The 26633-nt window shown below is 43.9% G+C and overlaps 1 protein-coding gene across 1 annotated transcript; it reads right to left on the bottom strand.

The window, feature by feature from the left end:
* Positions 1 to 26420, bottom strand: BEND4 (BEN domain containing 4). The gene is made up of 5 exons (XM_068542249.1): positions 25937 to 26420; positions 18152 to 18718; positions 8689 to 8780; positions 3819 to 4059; positions 1 to 218 (listed from the first exon to the last, which is right to left on the bottom strand). The coding sequence occupies exons 1-5, from the start codon at positions 26418 to 26420 to the stop codon at positions 1 to 3; spliced, it is 1602 nt and encodes a 533-aa protein (XP_068398350.1).
* Between the last annotated feature and the right edge of the window lie 213 nt (positions 26421 to 26633).

Below are 26633 nucleotides of genomic sequence, written 5' to 3'. Positions count from 1 at the left end.
CTAATCACCAGACCCATCCTGGGAATTTTTACTGAAGACTTCATCCTGGGAAGCCTGGTGATCGATCCCTTCATAAAATGAGCCTCCGTTGTGCAGGAAAGTCCCCACTGCCCGCCCCTGCCGGGCGTGACCCACGGCGTCACTGAACACTTTGTTTATCTGTTCCTCCGAGGGCATCCACCAGTCGGGGTTGGAGGTGCAGTGCATCCTAATGAATTCTGTGGGAATACACACAACAGTAAAAAAAAAAAAAGAGAGAGAAAAACAGCTGGTTTTGGCAGCGAATGATAGGAAGGCTGCTTAAACTTTAACAGAAGCTCTGTAAGAAAAGCTTTATGGGACATCCAATGTAATGCCATGATGATGTCACTTATTAGACCCAACTTACGCCATACACATTCTCTACTCAGGTGCAGAAGTAAAAGTTACATAAGTGAGAGTGACCCCTCTAAGGCACGATTGCTATGAAAGGTAAATTTGATTTGCGAGGCGTGGTATGCACCTTGCTTGGTAAAAAAAAGTTAAGAGTACATTTCAAAACCCTGTTGTTAACATGCTCACATTTTTAGAATGTTAACTATCTCCAGAAGCACAGCAAATATCATCAGATGGTATTCTTTAACCAGCTAATGATTTGTAGATTAAGTGCAAAAAAATAAAATCTCAATGAGTAAGAAATTGCCTAAGTTTTGGTTCAGAAGAGGTTTTCACATTCTTAAAATGTTACTATAGGCTATACTTTATTTCTCTAATTGTGATATCTATAAGTGTACTGACAAATATTTTTTAGATGACTTTTCCTCCAAATATTTAATATCACCAGAAAGCAATTAGCGTGCCTGGAAGAAAGAATATACAAAAAGTAGCTCAGACTCCAGTGAAACAAACTCGGCCTCCCTTGGGTTGAGCTCATATTAACCCTTCCTCTATTTTCTCAGGGAGTCAGGGAACATGTATAGTTCCTACACAGCTATTTTAATATGGACATCTATAAACTGAAATGAGCATTCTGGAAAAAGTTCTAAGTCAAACTGTGTTTTTTTTCACAGCTGACTGAAAGTTCAAGGTGACTGCCATTTATACACCGTTTCTTCGCCAGCACTGCTCCCTCTACAAGACAATGGTTCTGGTTGTAGGACTGGATTTGCCTGAAATTTATTTGTGAAATCCCGACCCTATTTGCCCATGGAAGCTGATGCTTTTAAGTACTTGGACCAGAAAAATCCCATGAAATGAGCTGTGCCCATCTTAGCAGAGACGCAGGGGCAACCCCTTCAATTCCATGCCTGAGGTGAGAGACTCATTCACCTCGCCTAAGTCCCAGCCCTAGTGGCCTTCCTTGGGGAGACAACTGTGTTTATTCAGCTCCTCGTCCTGGAAAACTGTCAGGAACCAGATGGCTTATGCTGGGGTACAGGCCTAGGAAACGCCGAAGGATGCTTTTCAGACCTAGGTCATGGTCATTATAATGCTGAGCAGAGAGAAAGGAGGTATTCCGGGACCACTAGTGCTCAAATATCGAGTCCTCTCCCTATTATTTTCCTTGCATTCGCATCTATTCATTATGTCCGCAGATCATCTCCAGCCAGGCTACCAACTCCAGAATTCAGGCATTCTGTTTTCTATTCCTCTCTGCCTTCCTCAAGCTCCCTACCTCATGTGCTCAGTAAGTATTCAGTAACTGTTTAAGCAGTTTATCTCTATCCAGATTCCCCACTCTCATATGAACACAAAGAACTGAAAGACTCAAAGTATCCACGAGAGGAAATCAAGGCTAATTGCTGAGGATGCTGCAGCCCGGCCACTCTAAGAATGTGCTGCTGTGTGACACCTCCCACCTCCTCCCCCTCCTCAGTGCCCACTGCTGCAACAGGACTTCCCCTAACATTGTGCCCGACTACCACAAGCTAAAAGTAGAGCTCATTCTGTTACACGGGTACGAAGCATCCTCACATCATTGAGCCCCCTTCCTTCCGGGGTCAAACCACCCTGGGGACAGGCCAGCCTAGAATTTGATTTCATTCCCCGAAGCACCCTGCTTTCCATCCCTCAGGTGTCCAACTGTCTGAGGCTTCCTTGGCTATTCTGATCTTGCTGACCACAAGGATGTCCACCCTGGGAGTCAGCGAGCATAAACCTGCAGGAAGGGAATCCCATTTAGGTCACAGGAAGGCCCCAGGATTTCAGCCTTTGGGACAGACATAAATGCTCTAACCAGCTGCCCCTGACACAATTAGCAGTTCTTGCCTATGCATTCTCCACCCATGGGCGGGTGGAAGCCTGTGGGTCCTGCCCAGCTCTCCCTGCTGGAGAGTACACATTCTGGTCAGGCAGCCAGCCTGGGCTGCATCCGTGTCACAGGGGGTCCCGCAGCATTGACACTAGTGCTTTGAGATGTATATTAATCCCTCAGTTTCACTGACTTGCTTGTTAAAATATCAATTGTTTAACAAGGATTTCTGGAAAGGGATACCTTGGTGAGGCCCCTTATCCTGATTCCCTTGTAAGCCTCACGGCAACTTCCAGAGCACTCGCGGAGCGGGCTCTCAGGACAGCCCCCAAGCTCACCACGGCCTCTGCTGCCTCCGTCTGCTCTGATGACGCTGGGGAATAAAGGAAACTGCGCCTAGTTTGCTAAGACAGCCCCTGGAAATTTCCATCGCCCAGTCACTCTGAGTAAGCAGAATTTTCAGACTGGCCAACAGGGGGTGCTCCAGCACACCTGTGCTGAGTTAATACCGGTGTTTTCATTCTAGGTGGTTTTCTCAAGTCTAGGCCAGCAGCATCAATCACCTGGGGTGGTCGTGAGGTGCAGTAATGCGTGCCTCCCCTGTCTTCACCCCAGACCCGCTGAATCAGAAGTTCAGGGTGGGTCTGGGGATCTCTGCTACTAACAAATACTACACAGGCACCTTAGGCACGCTGACGGTCACTGTGGGCATGCCCAGAGGGGTGCAGGAATGAGTGTCCCTTCTGATGACTAAGGCCTTATCAGTGATAAGGTTTTTCACTGTGATTTCTTCACCAGGAAATATTTCGATCCCTGTCCAGAGTAAATCATTATTGTCTTTCCAACCAATAAAATCACTCTTGAACTGTACAGGTTAATATTTGAGCTATTTGATATGGATTTTTCAGGTGTGAATGCGCTTTTGTTGGCACTACAATGTTTCCACTTGTCTGTGTTTATTTATTTGCACCCACTGAATCAACCGTATACACCTCCTTACCCTCTGCCTGGCCTATCCATAGTGTGGATCAGCTACAAAGTAATCAGCTGTTAATGCTGAGGAAGTGGTATTATCTGAGTAGTATTTGTTAATACAGAAACTTTAAAAAAACCAAACAGAATAAAATCTGAGTGGGCGAGAAATACTTTAGGCCTAAGGAAAATTAATTCTAAATACATTTAAGGAGTTGGGGCAAGTATTCTCGAGAAGATAGCTAGATTGGGGGAGGGCGTCATAGGCTGCAAATGAAATTGGGATAATTTTTGAGGTTCCTCGGCTTCTTTTCCTCTGTGCTTTCCCCAGTGCTCCAGTTCTGCTGGAGGTTGCCTTCCCGGGCAGCAAAGAAAATCTGAACTTAAAGCGTGAAACATGAGGTGCTATGCAGTGCTTATGTGCCATTAAGTGCTAAAGCAAACGAAGAATTTTTAAAGAACTTCTTGATACCAAGGAGATGGGCCACATGAAGCCTATAACGTCTCAGCGGAAAAAAACCAAAATACAGTAAAGGCTGGACACTTGCACGGGGCAGCCACAGCCAATGCGGTGAAATGAGATCACAGATGGACACTGAGTGGAAGGATGCAGTACCTCGGAGGCATGTTACTTTAACTGGATCCAGAGGGCGTCTTTCAGGACCTGTCTCTCCTGACTGCACTGACCTTTTCCTTTTCCCAAGGCCGCATGAGTACTTAAGCTCATCGGTCGTGAAAACAAATCTGATGAGGTATCGAAGGAGCCGCCTCCCGTCTTTCTTTGAAGAATTTACAGCCTCGTCCCACTGTTTGCTCGTTATGTAGACAGGATAGTTGTTCAACAGCTGCTTGCTTCCCTGGAAAAGCGAAATATTTTCTCATTACCTACTGAGCCGGCCGACCAGCCAGCAGCCCAGGCGATCTCCATTTCAAAGGCGAACGTGCTTTTTAACCAAGTGGCTATACAGACAATGAACCAGGTACGGAACAGCACAAGTAATTGCTCACACCCAGAACGGGCACTTTTCAAATTACATTTGCATTTTCTATAACAAGAGCCAATGAGGTATAATGAACACCTTTGAAAGAGGAGCTATTTATAACTTGCATTTTAACAGGTAGGTTAAAATGTGTCAAGACCCAATGACAGGGAACACTATTTAAATATAACCTGTAACTTTCCTTTTCAGTCTATTAAAATATGCAAAAATGACTTTGAAGAGTGTGATCAAACAGGTCTCTTCATCCTTTGGTTGGCGGTTAAGTACTTTTAGAAATGATGCTGGTGGGCTACTTCCATAAGGTATTTTTTTGTGTTTCATGCACCTAATATCTGACAGACATTGTATTTCAGTGGAAACAACATTAAAAAGTGAATTTTAAAGAGGGGGAATTGTGGAAACAGAAAAAAATAATCACTAATAATAATGCAAAACAAGTTTCCTCAAATTATAGCTTCTGCAAATGCCACTATGTCAACTCAAAATTTTTCTTACTTTTCACCTTCATAATTTATGTCTGCTATAAAATTCCCAGGCTAAATAGTTGCAGTGGGACTAATTACAGGAATTTCTGTAACATTTGTAAGCCATGTTTAGTCAATTGCACCTACACAACCATTATTTTAGTTCTGGTTGTCCATAAAATTCTACAGTCCAGGACAAATTAATTAACCCGTGATCTCAGTTTTAATGTACTTCTTCCCCAGTAATTAAGGTGTACAAAATAAAGAAGGGAAACTCACTCAGTTTTACAACTCTGCAAACTTACTACAGGTTATAAATTTGGCAGTATTTGGAACTGATAGGTTTTAATTTTAAAAAGTGCTCTGTTCAGTTAAGCTCTGAGAAGGGCAAACGGTATAGGAGCCAACAGGAAAGAAAGAGGCAGCAGGTATGGCTATGAAACTGTGACTGAATTATACCCATGGAAACTCATCACCACAGCATTCATACTCCCTTGAAATAGCAGGAGTGTGACTTTGTGTCCTTTTTAAGGGAAGCAGCTGAGGGAAGTGGTTTGTGGTTTGAATTTACAGTCAGCCTGGGTTTGAACTAAATCTTGGTTCTGGGTTTTATTTGTCGTTTCTTGAGCAAATTACTTTAACTTGTTGGACCAAAGTTTCCCCATCTATAACATGGGAAGAACTAAATTATCATGGGTTTAAAATACGAGTACTCGGGAGCATAAACCAACCCTTGGCTCTGTGTACTATGTATGATCAAAAGATGGGCAGGAGCCCAGAGGTTCCGAAGGGTCCTTCAGCCCAGGCTGCTGTTTCATGGCAGGAGGGGAGAGATGGAGGGATGACTGGAGTGACGGGCAGTGCCGATGGAGAAGTGAGGATGAGAGACGTAAAACCGAGGTGGTCAGGCAACCAATCCACTGAGCCGGGGTATGGGGGACTGAGGAGTGAAGATGATTCCCAGGTGAAACGGGGGTGCCCTCCACAAAGATAAGGAACAGAAGGTTACGGCTGGGGGGAGGAGGAGGCAGATAGCAAGGAAGAACAGTGCCTGACATATACTAGGTGCAATGAACAACCATCGGGTGACTGATGCAGTAAATACTACCGCGGCTGGCACGGAGCAGACACTCAGTGCCGGTGGCTACAATGAAGAGCTCTTACTTTTCTTACTTTTCTTTAAACTTCTGTGGTACTGGGACATTGAAGAGCTTCTACTGTGTATAAATTGGCAAAGTTAAAGAACTTTAAGGAGAGCACCGAAGACAAGAGGCCATTAAAAAGGGCTACTGAGGACAGAGGCCTTCCACCATCCTTAATTTGAAATCAGTCTCTTGGTCATTGTCTCTGTAAGTACGCTTGTCAGCCTTACAAAAGGAGACTGTGCAGCTAGTTTTCAAACCTTTTATTTATCTAACGTTGTATGTTTCAAAAACAGCTTTCCCTCGGGTGTGTGAGCTCATCTGGCAAGCCAGGATGCCCGTGGCTGCTTGGCCAAGAAGGTTAAATCCTCTCCCAAAGTCTCACAAGTCAAAAGGCACAGCTGGGAACCCTGTCCCCAAATTCAGAGCTGCCCCTAAAACAAGAGCTGAGGCTATTTCCAGATGGGAGGTACTTGAGATGAGAGAGCTGGAAATCCAGGGAAGGTGCCCTCTCCAAGCTTGAAAGCATCCACTCCTACAGAAGAGCTCAAAAGCTCTTCCAAAATGTAGAAATACCATTTGGAGGTCATTTTCAAGAAAGAAAGAAAGGGAAGAAGGGAGAGAGGAAGGAAGGAAGGAAGGAAGGAAGGAAGGAAGGAAGGAAGGAAGGAAGGAAGGGAGGGAGGGAGGGAGGGAGGGAGGGAGGGAGGGAGGGAGGGAAGGAAGGAAGGAAGGAAGGAAGGAAGGAAGGAAGGAAGGAAGGAAGGAAGGAAGGGAGTAAGAGAGAAAGTCATTTATAGCCCCAAACAACTCAGACTGCTCTCTGTGTTGTGGATGAGGTTACCTATGCTGTTTCAGCACATCTAATAGAAATCAAATGTGATTGAATAATACGACTGAGAAGATGCTCATTTGCCTGAAATGACAATAAAAATAATATAGTAATAACGATGATGATGGGTAATAAAGGTTTAAATAGTCCTATCTGGAGGAAATGTAGATATTTCCCATATTTTTATATTTTTATAGAATTCTCTTCATATTAGCCACCAAAAGGGTATTGGTGACCTATACCAACTCTGACCTATTGTCAAGTCACTATGAACAAACCAATTTGAACAGCACTTATTTAATGTCTTCATAGAGTCATATCCAGATGGAAGACGGAGGTGTATATTAACTTTTAAGTAAGTTCTGATTTAGTCTCGTGAACAATGTGCTCTGTGAGCACAGAGGGGTGTGGCAATCAGGAAGAGCTTCTGGAAGAAGTGGGCTTTTCAGATGTGCTTTTTGTATAATAGAAATGTCAAGCTAAAATATGTGGACTCGGGACTTCCCTGGTGGCACAGTGGGTAGGACGCCGAGCTCCCAATGCAGGGGGCCTGGGTTCGATCCCTGGTCAGGGAACTAGATCCCACATGCATGGTGCAACTAAGAGTTCCCATGCTGCAACTAAGGAGCCCACGAGCTACAACTAAGGAGCCCGCCTGCCGCAGCTAAGACCCGGCGCGACCAAATAAAATAAATAAATTAAAAAAAAAAAAAAAAAAGAAAAGAAACTGATTGGAAAGACTTTGGGTTTAAAAGAGGGGTCAGTTAAAAAAAATTTTAAAAAATGTGTACCCTATTTTAGGGAGCAAAGGATTTTAAGCATGTGATATTTACTTTGGATCTGTATTTTAGAAAAACAACTTTCCAGTGTGGAGCACGGAGAAGAAAGAATCTACTGCAACAGCCCAGGTGAAATGTGACTGAGAGTGAACTAGAGAGAAGAGACTATTCAACGTGACTGTCAGGAATGAGGAAGAGGAAGAGTCTGTGATGCCTCGAACGTTTCTGCCCAGGGTTGGTGCTGCTTTTATTGAAGAGGAAACAGGAGTGAGGGTGGGTATTCAGAGGAGGCATCGTGAGTTCCACGGGTCAGGCAGTAGGACACAATGGTCTGGAGTCGAGTCCTGGGGACTGGGGTCTAGATCTAGATTTGGGACTCGTTAACCCACACATGGTTGATGTTCAGAGAGAACGTAACTGAGCAGAGGAAGGCAGTGGAGAGATGAAAAATCAAAGCCCAGAGGACAGTGGTTGGAAAACTCCTTAAAGCTTAATAAGAAAGGGACGGGGAACCACAAGGGAGTCCTGACACAAAGGCCCAGAGAAAGGGAGCACCTGGAGGAGGGGTGAGGCCCTGCGGATGACGAGGGCTGGAAAATGGGCCCCTGGACGGGACAACTGGGAGAGTAGCAGGGTGGGGGGCTCTTGCAGACCATTCGCTGAGTAGTGGAGGTAGATCCGGATTACAGAGGCAGGGGAGAGCAAATGAGAACTGAGAGTGGAGCAATGAATATACACCAGTCTTTCAAGTGTTTAATCACGGAGAAGAATGAGGTCCCCATTCAGCAAATGCCTTCGATGATGCGCACTGGGGATGCCAATGGGGACAAGACCTGGGCCCAACCTTCAAGGAGCGGGATGTGTCGTGGTGTAGGATGAAGGTGCCGATAGGATGCTTCGGGTGATGGAAGGGGAAAGAAAAGATAATCATTGAGGGACGGAGGGAGAATCAAAGGAGGGCTGATTTTCAGGGTGGGAAGACTTGGAACAAACACTGGCTCTGCCTGAGGGAACGGCAGGTGGGTTCTCTGTGCCAAAAGAATGGGGGGAGACTTGCCCACAGGATTTAAACTATTTCTTTTTCTCCCCCTCAGAGTACAGAGTTGAATCTTCACGATGCATGATCTTTCTCCGCAGGATGTATACTCACCCATAAACCTCAGAGTCAAACATGTATTTTGCTAGCCAATCTGTTCTGGTGTACATATACATGGGTAAACTACCAAGATGCTTCACCTTAAGGAAATTCCAAATGGAATGAGACCTACCTCGGCCGGCTGGTCGGCTGGCTGTGGGATCATGAGCTGGTTGTGGTGTTGAAGCACCGTCTTCAGGTAGTCTAAAACGGTCTGGCAGGGCACTGGGTAGAAGAAATTGCAACAATTGCAACATTAGCTATCTTGTGCCGGGAAAATAAAAAGCTTTAAGGTTTAAAAAGATTTTTGATGCAAACTTCTAAAAAAAAAAGACTCATTTTCTAAAGGAAATAGAATCTTCTCTCATTTGACATCCGTAGTTATTTCAGTTTGTAAATACAGAACAGATGCTACAGTTTGGGGAGAATTTTTAGGCTCAGCACAGCTCACTGAAAACTTTCAAGTCAAACCTACTCTAAGATGAATTTGGGTTAATAATAATGATACCACACTGAACAACTCACAGAAGAGACATGTCTTCTTTGACTCAAGTTGTAACATTAGCACCCGATGGTACTTTTTAAAATTAAAGTGCTGAAAACTAATGTTTCACTGGTTTTAGATCAATGATATAATGCTCATTTGTAGTGCCATTCATTCCTAGTTCTTCAGTAAAGCAGTAAGCCATGCACTTTAGACCTGCTTCCTGACACAGACACACCTGACCATGTAGTTTTTCCGGTAAGTGTCTCACTTCTCCCCTCTCTAGAAACTCACCTGATCTGGTCCAATTCAGATTCAGTTATTATGTATTTCATTAGCTGTTGCACTATATTTTGTGAGGCACAGTCTTACAGAATCACTGAAAAATCACAATAAAACTGAACAGCTGTTAACCCAACATAGTCTGACATTTTTTTATACCATTGCATAAATAATTCTTATATTTTAAGATTTATATTAGAGCCCTTTCCAGAGTATTAACTAATGGCTTTTAAAGGTCTTGGTAACTTAGTAAATAACCTGATACGAATTATTGCCATTATCTGTCTTGGCTGTGTGTTTTCTTAAGATGTTTTTGTCACATTGAAGAAAATAATAAATATTTAACCTAAACCCTAATTTTAAAGTATCACCATTGAGCTTTCTTCACTTCGTTTTTCTCAGCACTTTTTTTTAAGAGAGCAAACTGAAATTATCTTTATCCCCTGCTAATAGCTCTGGGTTTTTCAGGTGACATCACATTGCAACATAAATCAAAAACTACATAAACATCCTTTTGAAGAATTTGAATGATAAGAAGTAGAAGTAGGTTAGGAAATTTTTCTTCTTGCCAAAAAATATTTTCTTAAATAATATCCTTATAGATTTGCGTCTTACAGACCTGTGTCATAGGTCACTCTTGTATAGTCATTTGAATATATTCTGCAAATTAAAGAAGCATTTTCGGGACAACCACAAGATTGTGCCTTCAACAAAAAGAAGGCACATGCGTTATCAGTTTGAAGTAGGACTTTTATTAAACCAAAGTTTAATAAAACCTGTCAAGTACCTCTAATTTCATCATCCTATTAAAAGACTAACCCACTTTAGAGCCCACCCTGATGTAACTAAATCCTGTGTTTTATTTATAATTCTGCCAGACCTTGCCCAAGTTCCTTTTAAGGGGCGCACTTACTGGCCAACAGTTCTATGTTCCGACAGACACTTTCACCCTGGGTATGGCTGAGTAGAGACTCTGAGTCACTGAGAGCTAGAAAATCCACTTTCTAAACTACGCCATTTCTGCTAGGGTATGCAATGTTCACCAAAAAGTTTGAGCAAGTTAACTGAATGACAAACAATATTTCCCACATTACTAGAGTTCCACAAACAAACAGTCTAACCCACTTTACTGATGCCACAGTGAGTGAGAATGAATCTTCTGGCAATGGACACGGATTACAGGAAAAAAGCAGACGACTTGAGAAGCTAACGGAGACAGGAAACAAGTTTGCTGTTGAGTTCTGGCTTTTCATTACCTGTGTGGCCTTTGGGACTCCATTTAACTTCTGTGTGTGAGTCCCTTCTACACATTGCTGAAAAGAAGGATCTCGGTAGCAGCAATGCAACTGTGTATATGTCACTGCTTTTCCAAGTGACATGTGAGAGGTATTACTCTGAATTTAGTTTGGAAGTTTTAGTAAAATTTGTAAATACTCACTGACTGATTAAGATTTGAATGAAACTCCTTCTGATACTTTATCCATATTTTACGTATGTTTAGGGAAAAAATGTTTAAGTGAAGCACAAAAACGCTTACAAAACTGAATATTCAGTGTGACCTCAACCATGTTAAAAATAATTATGTGCACAGAGAAGAGATTGGAAAGAAATAAACCAAAGTGTTAATAATTAAAAATGATTATATTTTGGTAACAGAATTAGGGCAGTTATTATTACCTTTATCCTTTATCATCCTTGTAAAAACCAGTTTAAAAAAATTTCTACGGCGGGCATGGATTACAACTACTTAAAAGTTGTTTGAAGAATGTCTACATGACTGTTCTCTCCCCTTCCCTTGCTATATATGACCTTCAGTGTTGCCTGTATAGCCCTGGAAGGGCTTGGAGGACAACTCTCCCATCTCTACGCCCCCAGTATTTAGGCGGCAGTGCTAAGCCCTGAGCGAGGCCGGCTGATGCACACGCGCTGGAAGAAAGTGGAATTTCATGTGCCTTTAATGGCTGTAAGGCTCTCCTGAAGGCAAGTGGGTCCTGTGGGTGGTATCTGGACACAAGGCTGAAGGCCAGGAAGACTGAAGACAAGGCCCGCATTTAGCTACTGAATTGACTCTGCACAGCTGGCGGCTGTATTGTCTGAGAGACTCTTAAGTAAGGGCCTTCCAAGGAGAACTGCTCTGATTCTGTTTTTTGCCCATATTAAGGGTGCTTGGGTCTCGAGTACCTAATTTTCCTGGCAGATCATTGCAGTAACATCTTGATCAGTTTCTCTTCTTGTTCCTCAAGCATTATTTAATCTACTTTGCTATATAATTGTTTTTTAAAGACTCAAAACGTTTACCTCAAAGTATACCACATACAATTTTATAGGGAGATTGAAATTATTTACTGTCCTCTGACAACCATGCCATCTGTGTGCTTATATCATCAAGTGTCCTATTCATATCACCTCCGTAAAGTGTAAGTTCCTCAACTGTAAATGTCTAGAAATAAACAATGAGCTTTAAGTGTTACTCAGCCTACAGACGCATGGTAATTCTCTTGATTATCACAATGTCCTGTCTCTGTTTAATTTAATTGACATGCGTAGCTGCTACAACAGAACGTGCCTGACACTGGGCTGGGAATCGGGGTTATGAGGATGACTGTGACTTAGTCTCTGTCCTCAAGGACCTTACACAGCCTGCCTCTCCTCGTATCAAGACCCCAGGAGAGACAGACACACAAGGAGTAAAAACTGGCCCTGATACAGACTTCAATAGAAGCAAGCATGATGTACTACAGCAAGTGGTTAATTCTGCCTGGGAACTGGGGGAGGGGTTTGTTATGGAGGGGTGTCACCTGACCTGGGTACTGATGGATGAGTAGGAGTTTCTCGAGTGGGGAAAAGGAGGGTATGTTGGAAGGACAGCAGGAGTTAAGGGAAGACCAGAAGCAAGTGCACGGCGGCTCAGGAATCACAAATTGTCCAGAGGGGTTGGAACACTCGGTGTATGGTGGGAACTGAGGGGCGAGTCTCCAAAAATGAACAGGAAGACTTGGGCAGTGAAGGATGTCACATGCCACACTGAGGGGGCTGGAATTTACTCCATGGGCCAATAGAGGCTTTTCAGCAGTGGGTGACATGGGTCTTTTCAGTTGGCAGAGCCTGGCGTCTGGGGGAGTTGAATGGCTATTGCAAGAATCCATGTGGTGAGACAGGCCTGGATGAAAGCAGTGGGGAGAGAGAGGAGGACCCCACATCAGCGGGTATATACGAGGTGGAATCCAGAGGAGAGGAGGCTGACCTCAAGGAGGGAGAGAGATGGTTATGGATGGAACTGAGGTTCCCAACCTGGGTAACTAACTGAATGCTGACCTCTTTACAAGGTAAGACCACCGCCAACAATCTGAGAAAACCACTTAAGATTTCTGTACGATCAAGCACAGGACCATGTTCCTCTCTGTTTCTTAAGAGTGCTCTTTGTTGAGTGCTTCCTGGAACACCTAGCAGGCACTCAGTTGCTACTTAACGAACTTAATACTTCCAGCATTCCAGTATTATCAACCTCACCTTACAGAAAGGGGAAACCGAGGCTCAGAATGGTTAAGTAAGTTGCCTAAAACCACAGATAGCAAGCGGCAGGAGCAGAAATCCAAACCCAGGTTTGACTCCAGGGCCATTTTCTTCAGCCCACGCTGTTCTGGGTCCCTCAGCCTCACAGCTACCGCCAACAGTTGTGCTGACTTTTACCAAATTCTCAGTAAAAGAACTCAATCCTTTATTGCTCTCTGTTCCTATCACTTGCTCTGGTTTCTTACTCAGAACGTTCATTCTCCTTAGAACGCGCACATTAAGTATGATCGATATGTTTCTCGGGACCAGAAGTCGACCCGAGCCTTCTCCCAGGGGCACTCCTGGGCACGTGGGCTGGAGGGTGGCACGAGCACGGGACAGCACTAGCACTGCGACACTGCGCTTACTCCAAGGGCTTTTTGTTCTTACAAAACTACTTATCCAAAAACGGACACTGATTTATCTTTTTAAAATCTTCGTACATAGAACATCCTTACTTAGGATCAGCACTTCGTACGTAATCCAAGGTGAATTCTCTAGCTTGTAGCCTCCTGAGTTAGTACAGTTGATCCTCATTATTTGCAGGTTCTGGATCTGCAAACTTGCCTACTCGCTAAAATGTATTTGCAATGGTCAAATCTGTATTTGGGGTGCTCTTGCGGTCACTGCGGACTTTGGCTGATCACTGAGAAATCTGCATTTCTGGAATCACACACTCCGGCTGAGGTTGAACAAGGTAACACCTGGCCTGCTCGTTTCAGCCCTCATACGATAACAAGGGTTCTTTTCATGTTCTGTTTAGTGCGATGGTTTTTGCATTTTTGTGCTTTTTCTGCTTGGTGATTACGCTGTTTAAAAGGAGCCCCAAACGTAGAGTTGAAGTGATGTCTAGTGTTCCTGAGTGCAAGGCTGGGATGTGCTTCAAGGGGAAAATGCGTGTTAGATAAGCTTTGTTCAGGCTTGAGTCACAGCATTGCTGGCTGTGAATTCAATGTTAACCAACTAATACTATATATTAAATAAGGGCTCGTTAAACAAAAACATACTTAAAACAAGGTTTTGTGATTGGCTGATGAAAATGTTGCGACCAGAGGCTCTCGGGAACCGAGGTCTGTATTTCCCCTCAGAGTAATGCTTTGCTGATTCAGTGCTCACAGTGACTTTACGGAATAGAACAACTGTGAATGAGAATCGACTACATTTTGAGGGTGGAAGAGGGTAATAAACTAGCTCTGGAGTCAAGAGGCTTCGATTCTAATCTGAGGTCTACCACAGACTTTACCTGTCCAAGGTTGCAACCTCTTTGTCTGTAAAATGGGAATATTAATTTTTGTTTGGAGTTATGAAGATAAATTGAGATGATCATAAACGTACTTTTTAGAAAGTAGAAAGTTCTTTAATAATATCAACAATAAGTATATCTTCTCTATATTTGGCACTTAGAAAACTTCAAGGTATTTTTAATGTGTCATAATTATTTTACTTTGGAAGTTATTATTTTTTAAATTTTATTGAAGTATAGTTGATTTACAATGTTGTCTTAAGTTTCAGGTGCACAGCACAGTGATTCAGTTTATATATATATATATATAAAAAAATATATATATAATATATATTCTTTTTCAGATTCTTTTCCCTTATAGCTTTTTACAAAATATTGAGTACAGTTCCCTGTGCTATACAGTAGGTCCTCGCTGATTATCTATTTTATATATAGTGTGGAAGTGATTTTTTAATTATCATACAGTATTTTATATTTCTAACACCCACATTTTATCATATTTTTAAATCTCTGAACTTGGTGTTCAAAGATAATTATAGTGTGCAATTACGATTTGCAGTGTTTTTTCTTCTTTCTTAGTGGAACATAAAGTGTTGGTGTGTCTTACATTCAATGGGGGCTTAAATTAGCTGAAATATGGTATTTTATATCCACCCTCCCTTATGAGTTCTCTTCACCCAGTGCTGACTGCAAGCTTTCTAAATAAATGTGACTACTCTAACCTGACGTCTTCTCCATAGAGAAGTTTGCCCATCACCATTCTTCTTTTCATAACCTCTCAGCTCTTTGTATTCCTGATCCAAATGTCTTCCTTTTGTGACTTCTTTTTCTTTTAACCTATTTTCACTTTCTTTTAAAAAATTTAAACTTTTAAACAGACTTTCTATTTTCTAGTATGATAATCTAATGCAAAAGAAAATGTGCTAATGCTATTTCCTGGGATAAAATATTTAATTGCCTATATCTGCAGCTAACTCTGGAAAGTAAGTTAGACAGCACTTTCTAGAAGCCCCTTGTTTGCATGTAGTTGATAATCAATAAGACTTTGTTGAATGTTTCACAAATACTACAATAAACAAAGGTCCTCTCGGGTGGTGCCAGAAAGAATAACCCCCCCCAGTCTCTTTCCTTTCGGTGAGGGCTGTCACCTTCCTTTCCCCCTTTTACAGCTGCCCAAGTGAAAGCATTTTTTCCTGTAGACTAATAGGCTCATTTCTTTTGAACTCTCAGTTCAAGAACTGCTCCCAGGTATAAATGCTTTATTTCAGGGGGGGGAAAAAAAAAGAAAGAAACTGGAATCTCAGAGTTGCTCAACAGCCTGACTCTGGAGAGAGAGGGGAGTGCCTGAGGAACACAGCCCCCGAACTGACCCACTGCAGGTGCCCCCATCATCTTGTTCACCTTATTTCCTCTGCTAACTGCTGCATGCTCCTCTCCCCTTTGTACTCATCCATCCGGCTTGGCTGTAAGAAGAGGGATCTTACAACATACGGGCAGATTCTACAGGAAGAAAGCCCCAGGTCCTTCCATGGAAATGTACGGCCTCTAGGATAACAGAGGCCTACTGGGATCATTGGGAAGCACGGATACTGCTTAGGGAAAATCGATCCCAAATCTCACAGGAATGTTACCGCTTGCAAAATATTCTTGTTATGTGCAAAACCAGAGTATTATTGCTGTACTTTTCTTCATATGGATAAAAGTAACAGATTCCCCCCGGCCCCGCCCACACCAAAGGCATAGCTCGTAGAATGCCAAAGTGGATTCTTGGGTGACCACCCACAGTCTGGTTTGTTGTGTAGCCAAAGATGGAGGTTGGGATGTGAGGAGGGCAAGAGGGCAGTGATGTCTCTCTTTGATTCAAGTCTTTCATCTCGAGGGGCACTTTCAACCTGACGCCCAATACTAAGGTATCCCTAGGTAATGAATCCATGAGTTAAGTAATCACAAATAGCTAATCTTTCCTGCATTTCACACTATTTTTTTTTCTATTCATAATTGACAAACTGATTTTCATCTATAGAGTTGAATTTCAGTATGGATTATTTAAAGCAATCATGGCTCTCCACGGAGAATTGGTTCAAGTTCATGGAAGGGACTCTTTACAGTAACAGTGGTGGAATGTTTACAGTAACAGTGGTGATCATTAGCCTAATTTCAACAACTGTCATTCAATGTCTGACCATCAAGAGGACTCAAGAAATTGCAGCATTTTCGTCTTTCTGGGAAGCAGAGAAGGACAATGATTAGGGCAGGCCAGCAATGAGTTATCCCTGACAGACGTTTCATCTGTAGAGATTCAGGAAACAAGAGGTGGACTGAACCCCAAATTTGCTTGGTAAGTTTACCAAGGACAGACGGCTCACCAAATATTTACGATTAGGAATGAGGCTATAATACTCTGGACATTTGTGTCACCTGTCCTTGCACTCTGAAACTCTTCCCCACAGTTCTGAACGGCTGATGTAAGGATCTGCAGTTGGCTGATCTCCAGGACACTATGTTCTCCCCTAATGAAAGAGGAGGAGTGGGGAGTAAGATGCAACATACCCTTTTGGGGGTAAAACCAATCGTTAACATAATTTATGAAACTGTGAAAGCTGTAAAATCCCAGTGTGTTAGCTGCACCCGTATCTCTTTGACTTGGAGAAACCAGTAGCGCTCTGGTTCCACTGCATTCTTCTGGGTCCTGCCAGTCTCTCTGCTGCAGTCAGATCCTGCCTGGCAGGGAAAACGCCAAGACTCTGCATCTAACCCCAGGGCTCAAATGTAACCACAGAGAATGGATTTACCTCTTGGTAAATGGATTTCACCTCTTGCTTCTCTCCCACAACTGCACTCAATCTAATTCCAAAACATTCTGAGCCAAACCTCAGCTCTATTTGGGCAATTCTCTTAAAATGAAAGGACAGAAGGAAAATAAATTTCTGATTTGGCAATTCTAATAAGCAAATGGGTAACTCTCTTCAACACTTCCTTCTTTTTACATCAGCTGCCAACTTGGGTGGTGCAAAGACATCGAGTTAGGAAAAGAACATAATTTCTATTTCTATTTATGGATCAGCCTTAAAAATTTTAAATATATTATGTATGCTTTATTTTGAACACATTAGTATGCAAGTATATGTATGTAAATAACCAATGAATGTGTACATTGGTAGATACACGCTCAAAAATTTTTATCAATGGGCTGCATGATTAAAAAGGTCTTAATGTCTTTTATAAGCCACAGACATACAGGAATGATCTCAAAGATATAGGCAAAATCAGGAGCATTCCAAATAGGGGAAAAAATGGCTTTGCAACCCAGAGAAGATCTTGCCATAAAGATGACTTTACTACTCTGCAGATCTAGTGTCTCTGCGAGGCGGTAAAACGCCTCATGTTTAGCCAGGAGCACAGCTAGTTTGTGACCAGCCTGATAACTGGTCTGTCTTTGAGCTACTCCTTTTAGTTCACAGTTGCATATTAACTTTAAGGGGGAGTTTGCATGCCAAAAAGAGACCATGCCTGTTGAAACTTAACAAGAAAGGGGAGAAATTAGTGGAAGAGAAGAGACCATTTGTTCTCTGAGCCCTGCCTCTGTAGATATCATTTCATTTAAATTTCTATCATGGACTAATAAAACACATATATCAAAGTCTTTAAAAATACAAAAGCCATTTTGAAGGAACAGGGTCACTTTTTGAAGAAAATTCAAGCTCACAGCACCTGGCCTATTTCAATCTCATTGCACTACATCTAGGAATCACTTTTGTATCAGTGGAGACATCTTTTAATAGGACCGGAGTTTTCAGGCCTACACCCCAGAAGACTGTGGCTTAAACACAGGACAAGGCTAGTGGCTCATCTTGAAATTTCTGTTTGGCACTGGTAGGCTAAAACTGAGCATGCCTGTTTTTCCAACTTTTCTACATCGCCGGCCCAAACAACAACAAAAAGCCACACATACATGCACGCATGCATACATACATGCAGACGGGACACGGGAAAGGAATGAGTTGCAGGTGGCTTGCAAGTAACAGGGCAGGGTACCTGGGATGCTCTCTAACTTTCTTCTGAGCTCTTCATTTTCTTGTTGCAGTGAAATCACCTCCTGCTCCAGCTCTTGGCATCGAGGACAGTAGCCCTCCTCTTCCTCCTCTTCTTCTTCCTCAGGCAGCGTAGAAGAGGATGGGTGACCGTGGGATTCGGATGTCGCTGGGGAGGTCCAGCCACCTAGTGTGTGCACGGGGGATGTTGCTAGAGGATCCACATCCGCCAGGTGGCCATACTCACTGACCGAGGAGGTGTTTGCAGTCGGAAAGCTCCCGGAGAGCAGGTAATTTTGCAGGGAGTCAGTGAAAACCCTCAAGAAGGCAGAAGTCTGTTGTTTCCTTTGCATATATTGCATCTCTGTGTCTACATTGTCTGAGGTCTGACTGTGGACCCCTTTGCCAACAGGGCACTGCTCCTGTCTTTCAGCGTAACTTGAGCCTTCCTGCTTTACGCAAGAAATCATGGATTGAGAATGGCTGGAGTCCAGAAGCTTTCCTCCACAATTCAAGAGGCTAAGGACTCGGCTGCATTGTTGAGCAAAGGCGTCCAAGATCATACGACTCTCTGAAATACAAGAGAAGACACATCAGAGACTGACAGCCAAGACAAGGGACAAGTAAGGTCCTCGATCTAGAGTTTAGCATTAAAAAATGTCAAAAACATGGACTTCTACTCTCTGCTACACACACAGGTGACATGGTGAATCCACTTCTAAGAGGACGCATAGCTTCCTGCTGCTCTGTGGCTGGTGGGGTGCCTGATGAGCTATACCCCTAACTTGACTCTGGGAAATGGCTGGAATGCGAGACTGGGGCACCAGATAGAGACTCCCTCTCCGTGGCATTAACTGGCCTGCACAGGTCTGAACTAATAACACCTTTGGCTTCATTAATATCCTCACTCTAATGAATCGAGCCAGCCCTGCAGACTCAACTCCTCATTGACAGGAGGGCTTACAGCAATCATTACGTCTATTTCTGGAGTGCCCTCATGCCCTTGCTAGTAATCAGCTGATACAATCCCTGCTGAGAGTACGTTGCTCCCAGATGCAAAATGGAGAAGAACGATAAGTCTTTTTGAAGAGCTCACTAAACGTCTAAGGTAAAACAAAGAGTGGGCCTACAAGGCAAACGATGAGGAGCCCCGAAGCAAGACTGTGTCATCCAACATCTGTGTTCACCATTCTTTTACTTTATCTGCTAACATAGATTTCTTGTCAAGGCCAATGTTTAGCTTGATCTATGGCAGCGTCATCTGAAAAACAATAGTGCCTCTTCTCAGGGCTTCTCCCACCAAATCTCTTAAATGGTATGTGCCGGGAGTGCCAGTTAGTTTCCACAGATGTATTCTAAAGCGTATTAACTGTCAATCAGTGGAAAGCAAAAAGCAAAGAGAAAACAATCGGTTCACTTCAAAAAGAAAGAAAGAAAAAACCCAATGTCGTGAAAATGTGATTTAATGTTGTCAGTCTAAGGGGCTTGAAAATTCACCCTAAATGTAAACGTCACAAGAACATTGTCTTCTTTCTGGACCACCACCCAGAACGCGCTATTTATATCAATAACTACCCACAGAGAGAGAGAGAACTTTTTTAGGGCTTATATAGAGCTATCAGGGTACCTCTCATTTCCTCTCCCACCCTACGCGGAATAATGGCAACAAACAAAATATTGTAGATTCTAGATGCCGATATCCGTTGTTTATGATAGAAATGTAACTAGTCACTTGCTGTCTCTGGAAATGTTGACTAGCTGTATTTTTTTCTGAGGGGAAAAAAAAAAAACCTTTAAAAGTGAAAAGTGGTGAGATGCTTGAGGGCTTCTATGGGGACAACAAACTAGAATAGTTGTGATTAAGAAACTGATTTCTCTAGAAAACCCAGGATGATGACCAACGAAACCAACTTTCAGAAACCTCCAGGTGGTACTTCATCCTCTACTTTGTTTTTTCTTACTGTTCTTCCTGAAGTAACTACGATATCAGGAGAAGGGGGTACAAGTCTCCTATTTCACTTATTTAATAAGAATATACATAAAGCCCAGAGCATATAGGAAGCACCTCTCATATCTCCCAGATCTATAAAATGCTCCCATTCCTAAATCTCTCAGGAAAAATGACAAGTCAGAACACAGAGGCCAGTTCTTTACAGTTCAGGAGAGATTTATAGACTGTATATTCCATGAGTGGACTGGGGTTTGAGGGCCAGCACAGAATCTCAAGAAATATTTACTGAATACATGTGGGGACTCTTATAAATAAATAGAGTATCTTAGTTTACAGCATTTGTACCCTTACCCTGAATCCCACAAATATTAAGCACGGGCCTATTTTTTACACGATTATTTTGAGTACTAAAGAAAGAACTAGATGCTAGGTATAGTTTTAGGCTAGAGCTGATTGATTGGCTGGGAACTTGGCTGAAGGAGCAGCCAAGATAAAGTCGGCTTGCTGCCTTGGAGAAAAAGGGATGTGGATATGGGAAGGGTATTTCGCACACCGAACACCGGAAGTGATGATGACTCCGCCCCCAGCCAGGTGGAAAGGAAGAACTGAGCTCATGACTTGAACCAAAACTTAATGGAGAAAGACTTCAAATAGTTGGGTATTATATCTTACAATGACCAAAACCGAATAAACAAGAAAGTAAACAGTTGAACCATACAAGTGGGGAGGTTTAAGATGCTGCATTCTCATTTCTTTACTCCTGGCTTTTTGTCCTTTTATTAGTAAAATCAAAGGATGATATTGATTGGGGATTCTCAGTTCTAGCACACTAGCAGTTTTCATTCATTTAATCCTATAATCCCATTCTAGATCTAAAGTTGTATTTACTGTTTGCATTTTAATCAGAATAGTCCCAATTGATTTACAGCCTTTACACCTATAACATAACCTTGATGAAAGGAACAAAATATGAAAGGAAAGGCTAAAACAGAATTGCCTAGAAAGAACTGCTCGAATGTATTTGTCCAATGTCCTAAGGAGCTCAGTTGTTTTAATCATATTGATAAATCACGTTAGGGTATAGATTTTAAGGGGAAAAAAATCTGACGTAGAGACAAGCATGATTTGTTTTCTTAACTGAAGGATAAACTCGTAATATGCTGAGAAAAAAATCATTATGTAATATACTACATTATGAAGATAATGTATTAAAGTGAATATCAGAGTATCAGATATATATCAGAGAATATCAGAATATCAGAGAATAGTTACAATCATAAAACTGTTCATGCCTGCGGTTTTTTCAAATGCTTCATTCTGAATTTGTTCTCAGAACTGATATATGTAAAAATGCCAACTGTAGCCCTAAAGCTGAATTCTCTTCTTTTCACTACCTTATATTTGAATAGTATTTTATGTCAATACATTGAAGAGTATGATGAAAAATATTACTATTATACTTGGTGGAAAATGGCAAATCTTTACACTTAACACATATTGCAGCCAGCAATGCTTCAGCTTTCCATACAGAATATAATTAGAACACAAGTACTGTGCGATGCGCATTATTGCTAAGAAATGGAGAAAAGTTCTGTTTTCATATGAACACGATTGAATGGCCACTGATCCACGATTCTTAACTGAGCAAAGTGTGAACATGTATTTTGAAATTTTTAAACTCCTTTCCCCCCCAGGCACAGAATGTTCCAGTCAAGTGATGGCAAGGAAGTACAAAGTCAACAGTTTATAGAGAGGCTTTAAAACAAGCTAGTTTATCCCTAACTTCTTTAAAATTAAACACCATAAAATGTCAATAAATCACAATCACAAAGCACCCTAAAATGACCACATCTCTCTAATTTATTTTGCTTCATTGTGCAATCTGTCGGGATCTAATATCATGTTGCAAATTGTGCCCAGTCTGATTCCAGAATCCGAACCCATGTTATTTTTGTAATTAAAAATCCATTTCTAGAAATTCTTCAGAATTTAAGTGGTTTAATCCATCCTAAATCTGATAAGTGAAGAAGAGGGATGGGAACTCAGCAATGAAACACAGGCTCCCTACTTTAACATCCTTCTTTGTAAGTAAAGCCTTGAATGGAATTTGCCCATCACAGCAGATCCCCAAGAGTATTCGGTTTCTATGAAGGAGATCACAGTAGTCAAGATTAGTGGTAATCTTTTGATTTTAGCCCACAAAGGGTGAAATACATTAATATTAAAAATGCAGAAGCAGAAAAAAAAATTTTGTGACCTATACTACCATGTATCCATATATTACATCTATCAAAGGATTTGCAACTAGTTCAAAATAGATAATTTCCTTAAAACATTAATATAACTTCTTTTTATGAGAGGACTTCGTGGCATAGAAAATAGAAGTTAGAAAATGAAAGCATCTTTGGAAGCATCACCCCTGTCTTAAATCAATGAACTACTGTATGTCTTTGAAAAAAATGCCATCCAATTTTTTTTCCTAATGGCAAATATCAACACAGCAAAACAGGATGCAATTTTTCTAAATAAATAAATCAATGATGTGTCAAAAATTAACAGATGAGTTAATATACTTGGTGCTATCAAAACCAGATGGTGCTTCCTAATATTCATCCTGCTCAGTCAATCCCTGAATATTTTCTGGACCATCGGTATATAAAATAGGATGCTGCTATTTGTGATGGCAAACAAAAGCAATCATGCCTGCCAAGCACATACTATAACAGGCAGCATTTCAGCTCTGCTAGACAGAAAGTAATTAGAATGCTTTTAATGTCCAAAAGAATGATGCTGATAGGCTGCCACAGATGTGTAGATTTATGAATATTTATATGGTGGTTTATAGCTGACACTTTTATCAGTTGAAGAAGATAAAATATCTGCCTGACTCAAAAGCTTGACAGTCAGGTTAATAAAATCTCATTAAAGAGAATGACCTATGCAATTATATAGGATTTATTGTAATTCATTTTTGATTGTACTCTGCTTAAAGATGCAATTTCCCATTTCCTGATGCCAAATTTAGGCTGCATATCAAGATCTACGTGGGTTTTAACTCTAAGCCTCCCACAGAGGAAAAATATGCTTTTAGAACCATGGCATATTACCGCTTTTAAGGAAAATTATACTCTTCAGGAGATTTTATAAGAATGTTGAAAAATCTATTTTAATCATGTATTTCTCCTCTCAATGGTTTATGGCCCTTAATGGCAAATAAGGTTCACTTCAACCCTTTCATCTTTTCACTGCTTTTTCTCTGGACACTCAGTTATCTCTCTTCCATCCTTGACTCATTTCATCTCATCGACGTTTTGACTATTTTCAGTTTACGAGGTGGCCTGAGACCCTGCAATACCACTGTTGTGAGGGTGCAACAAGCAAATCACCACCCCTACCCCTACCCCACCCAGTGTGCTAGGATGGCTGTCTGTACACACATGCTTATTGGTTCAAAGTGGAACCACTAGTTCCTCAAAGAGCCAATCAGCTCTTCAGGTGACTGTCCCACTGATGGCCACTCACATCACTGTGCCTGTTAAGAGATGGCTTTGTCCCCCAATGATTAATAGTATGACCACAATTCATGATGTCTAGTACTATGGTCTTTTTTTTTTTTTTTTTTGCCCCTGACCATTTTCCTCACTGCATGGCAGAAACCTACCATTCAATTCCCATCTTTCCAACAAGCACATGGCATCCTGTTCTTGGGGCTATCAAGCCTACCTCTCTATGACCTCTCTTAAAAAAAAAAAAAAAGCAGCAGCAGCACTGAAAATAAAAGGAAATAAGAAATGTAGGGAGTTGGAGGGGCATCAAAAAGCCCCTTTCCACTCCTTTAGATTCAGTGATATGATTCCACCTGGGGATAGAGACAAACTAAACAGGACATTAGAAGAAACACTGAAAGAGGACATTCAGAACAAGGTAAGAAGGAAACAACAACAAAAACTCCTTATGGATAAAAGAGTGGGGAAACGGCCAGAGTAGAAGGGACCATGGAAAGGATAGCAAGTGACTGGTGCAGAAAAAAGAAATACAGGAAAAATAGCAGGGAAAAGCAAGGTTAAAACTATGGATGAAAATGGAAATGAGAGGGGGCAGATTTATACCGTATTAAAAAAAGTAAAAGACAGAAAGAACGACAGTCAGCAAAGACTGAAAGGAGAAAGCAGGATGAGATTAAAGACTGAACTGTGCAGATAAAGAGGGAGAAAACCCCAATGAACATGGTGGCACTGAGGCTGTGCAAAGGAGTAAGCAAAATATAGAATGTGGAAAAAGGACCCAAACTTCTGAACAATGTAAAGATAAAGGAAGATAAAGCAGAGCCGGGAAGTAAAAAGGAGTGAACAAGAAGTAGTATATAAGAAAACCAGACCCCAAGCCCAGAAAGCACACAAACCTCACTAAGAAGGGGGGAAACAGAAGAAAAATGAGGAAAGTGAAAGTAGGCTAGCCTCACAATGAACATAAAAGCACAGTGGAATAAAAATACAGGAAGAAAACCGCACCTCACAAACAATAAGGACATCGACATAAAAACCTCGCCAACATCTCCCAGCCAGTGAGGGATGTGACAGAGCAAGTCTTCACTATAACCTGTAATTAGATTTTCTTTCTCAAAACCAATCCTTCTTGTGTCAAAATATTGACAAACAACAGAACATGAGCTTAGGCATCTATAACGCATTTCAAGACAATGCTCCTGTTTTCATTAGGAAAAAAGGAAGCCGTGGATTCACTGATATGCAGAATTTGGGGGGCTCCAAAGTGCCGTAAAAGGCCTGAGCAGGAACTTTTCGTTCGGAGCGGCGGGATACACGGGGCTGCGCGTCCTCGGGTAGCAGAGAGCACACTCGGGCGCAGGCCCCAGGCTGTGACCTCTCCACCAGCCCGTCTCCCTCCCCGCCGCCGGGCTAGAGAGCCGGCTTTTCTCAGGAGTCGCGTACCCTGGGGTGGGCGCTCCCCGAAAGGCAGTCATTTCTGCGGGGCCCGGGACCCCGCGGTGCAGCAGCGCCCAGCCGGCGGGGCCCAGAGCGCCCGGGGTTCCCGGGGCTGGGGGGAGGGGCGGGAGGTCTCCGTCCCTGAAGTCGCGGCCGCCGGGGCGAGCGCCAGTTCCACCCGCGTGGCTGCTGCAGAAGAGCCCCGCGTCCTACACACACCGGCGGGGACTCTGGGGTGGCCGGGGAAAGGGGGTCAGGGAGAGGCAGAGACAGCGCGCGCTCGGCCGGAAAAAAGCAGGAAAGCAGCCCTAGGGCCAGCCGCGTGACCGCGACAGAGTGAGCGAGAAAAAGAGGACCAGAGGGCAAATGAGAAGGGAAAAAGAGAAGGAAGAACAAACGGAGGAGAGAGGCAGATAAAGGGAAGAAGCAGAAGGAGAAAGTGAAGCAGCGGAGGGGAAAGGGAGGGCGTCCCCGAGAACCGCCAGAGTAGCGCCAGCTTCTCCCCGCGCCGCCGCCGCTGTCACCCCACGGTGTCCCGCCCCCACTCCCCGCCCGCCCCGCAGATCGCCCCTGCCGCGCTCCCCGGGCGCCGAGCGGGACGCGAGCGGCGGAGCCACCTGTTAAGAGGCGCGCACGCCATCGGAAGCCCCGGACGCGGCGGCGGTGAACCTCCAGAAGTTGCTGCCGGCGCGTAGAGGCCTCGGGGGTGCGCTCGGACGCCCCGATGCTCCCTCAGCCGGCTCTGCGCGCCTCCCGCTCTCCCCTCCCACCCCCTGCCCCCCCACGCCGGGCTCGGCGCGCGGGAGGCTGTCCTCGGTCCCCGGTTCCTCCCTCCCGGGTCCCACCCCTCCCCCCGCCCGTGGCGGGACGGAAAGTTGCTCCCGAGAGTTGGTACCTGCGCTGAGCTCCAGGCTGGCGCCGTTGCCGCCCGCGCTGCTGCTGCCCGCGGCGGCTGCCGCCGGGCCCGAGCCGTACCTGACGACGGCGGCGAAAGATGAGGACGACGACGCGGCGGGGGCCGCGGGCGGCGGCGCTGGGATCCTCAGGTGGCCCTGGGACGCAGCGGGCGTGCAGGACGGAGATGACGACGAGGCGGCGGCGGCGGCCCGGCCGGGCCCGGGTGGGTAAGAGCTCTGCGCCTGGAACTGCTGCGGTGGCGGCGGCGGCTCGCTGCTGCTGATGGAGACCGCGGCTTGCGGCGCAAAGGCCGGCGGGGGCGGCCGCACGTGCGGCAGCTCCACCAGGGTGGGTCGCTCGTAGCGCTTGGCCAGCGCCGGTCTCTTGCTGGGGAATGTCTTGAGGACGCTGTAGGGGCCGCGCTGCTTGTAGATTTTGGGGACGCTGGGCCCCTCTTCCGCCGGCTGCATCTCCTCCTCCATTCTGCGCCTCTGGGCAGGTCCCGGGTCGCACGCCCCCTCCGAGCCCGGCGCCGGGCTCCGAGGGTGCCTCTGCCGCCCGCCCGCCGGCTCTGCCCGAGTGCGCGCGTGTGGGAGGGTGGCTGTCTGTGCCGTGGCCGCCGTCGCCGCCGCCACTGCCGCCTGTCGCGAAGGCTGGCATCGCCGAGCCCCTGCGCGGGGGGCTGCCGCCCGAGC

The sequence above is a fragment of the Eschrichtius robustus genome, chromosome 4 (assembly GCF_028021215.1).
Source record: "Eschrichtius robustus isolate mEscRob2 chromosome 4, mEscRob2.pri, whole genome shotgun sequence".
In the NCBI taxonomy this organism is placed as follows: domain Eukaryota; kingdom Metazoa; phylum Chordata; class Mammalia; order Artiodactyla; family Eschrichtiidae; genus Eschrichtius; species Eschrichtius robustus.
The sequence above is the reverse complement of the archived record's forward strand: the minus strand, read 5'-3'. Positions and strand labels throughout refer to the sequence as shown.

Excerpts from the sequence above, each read along its gene's own strand:
- BEND4 (XM_068542249.1), bottom strand. The coding sequence starts at position 26,420 with ATGGAGGAGGAGATGCAGCCGGCGGAAGAGGGGCCCAGCGTCCCCAAA. Across the intron at positions 8,781-18,151 it reads AAAGTTAGAGAGCATCCCAG|TGCCCTGCCAGACCGTTTTA; the intron begins GTACCCTGCCCT and ends TCTTCTACCCAG. Across the intron at positions 219-3,818 it reads TAAAGTAACATGCCTCCGAG|AATTCATTAGGATGCACTGC; the intron begins GTACTGCATCCT and ends GTATTCCCACAG.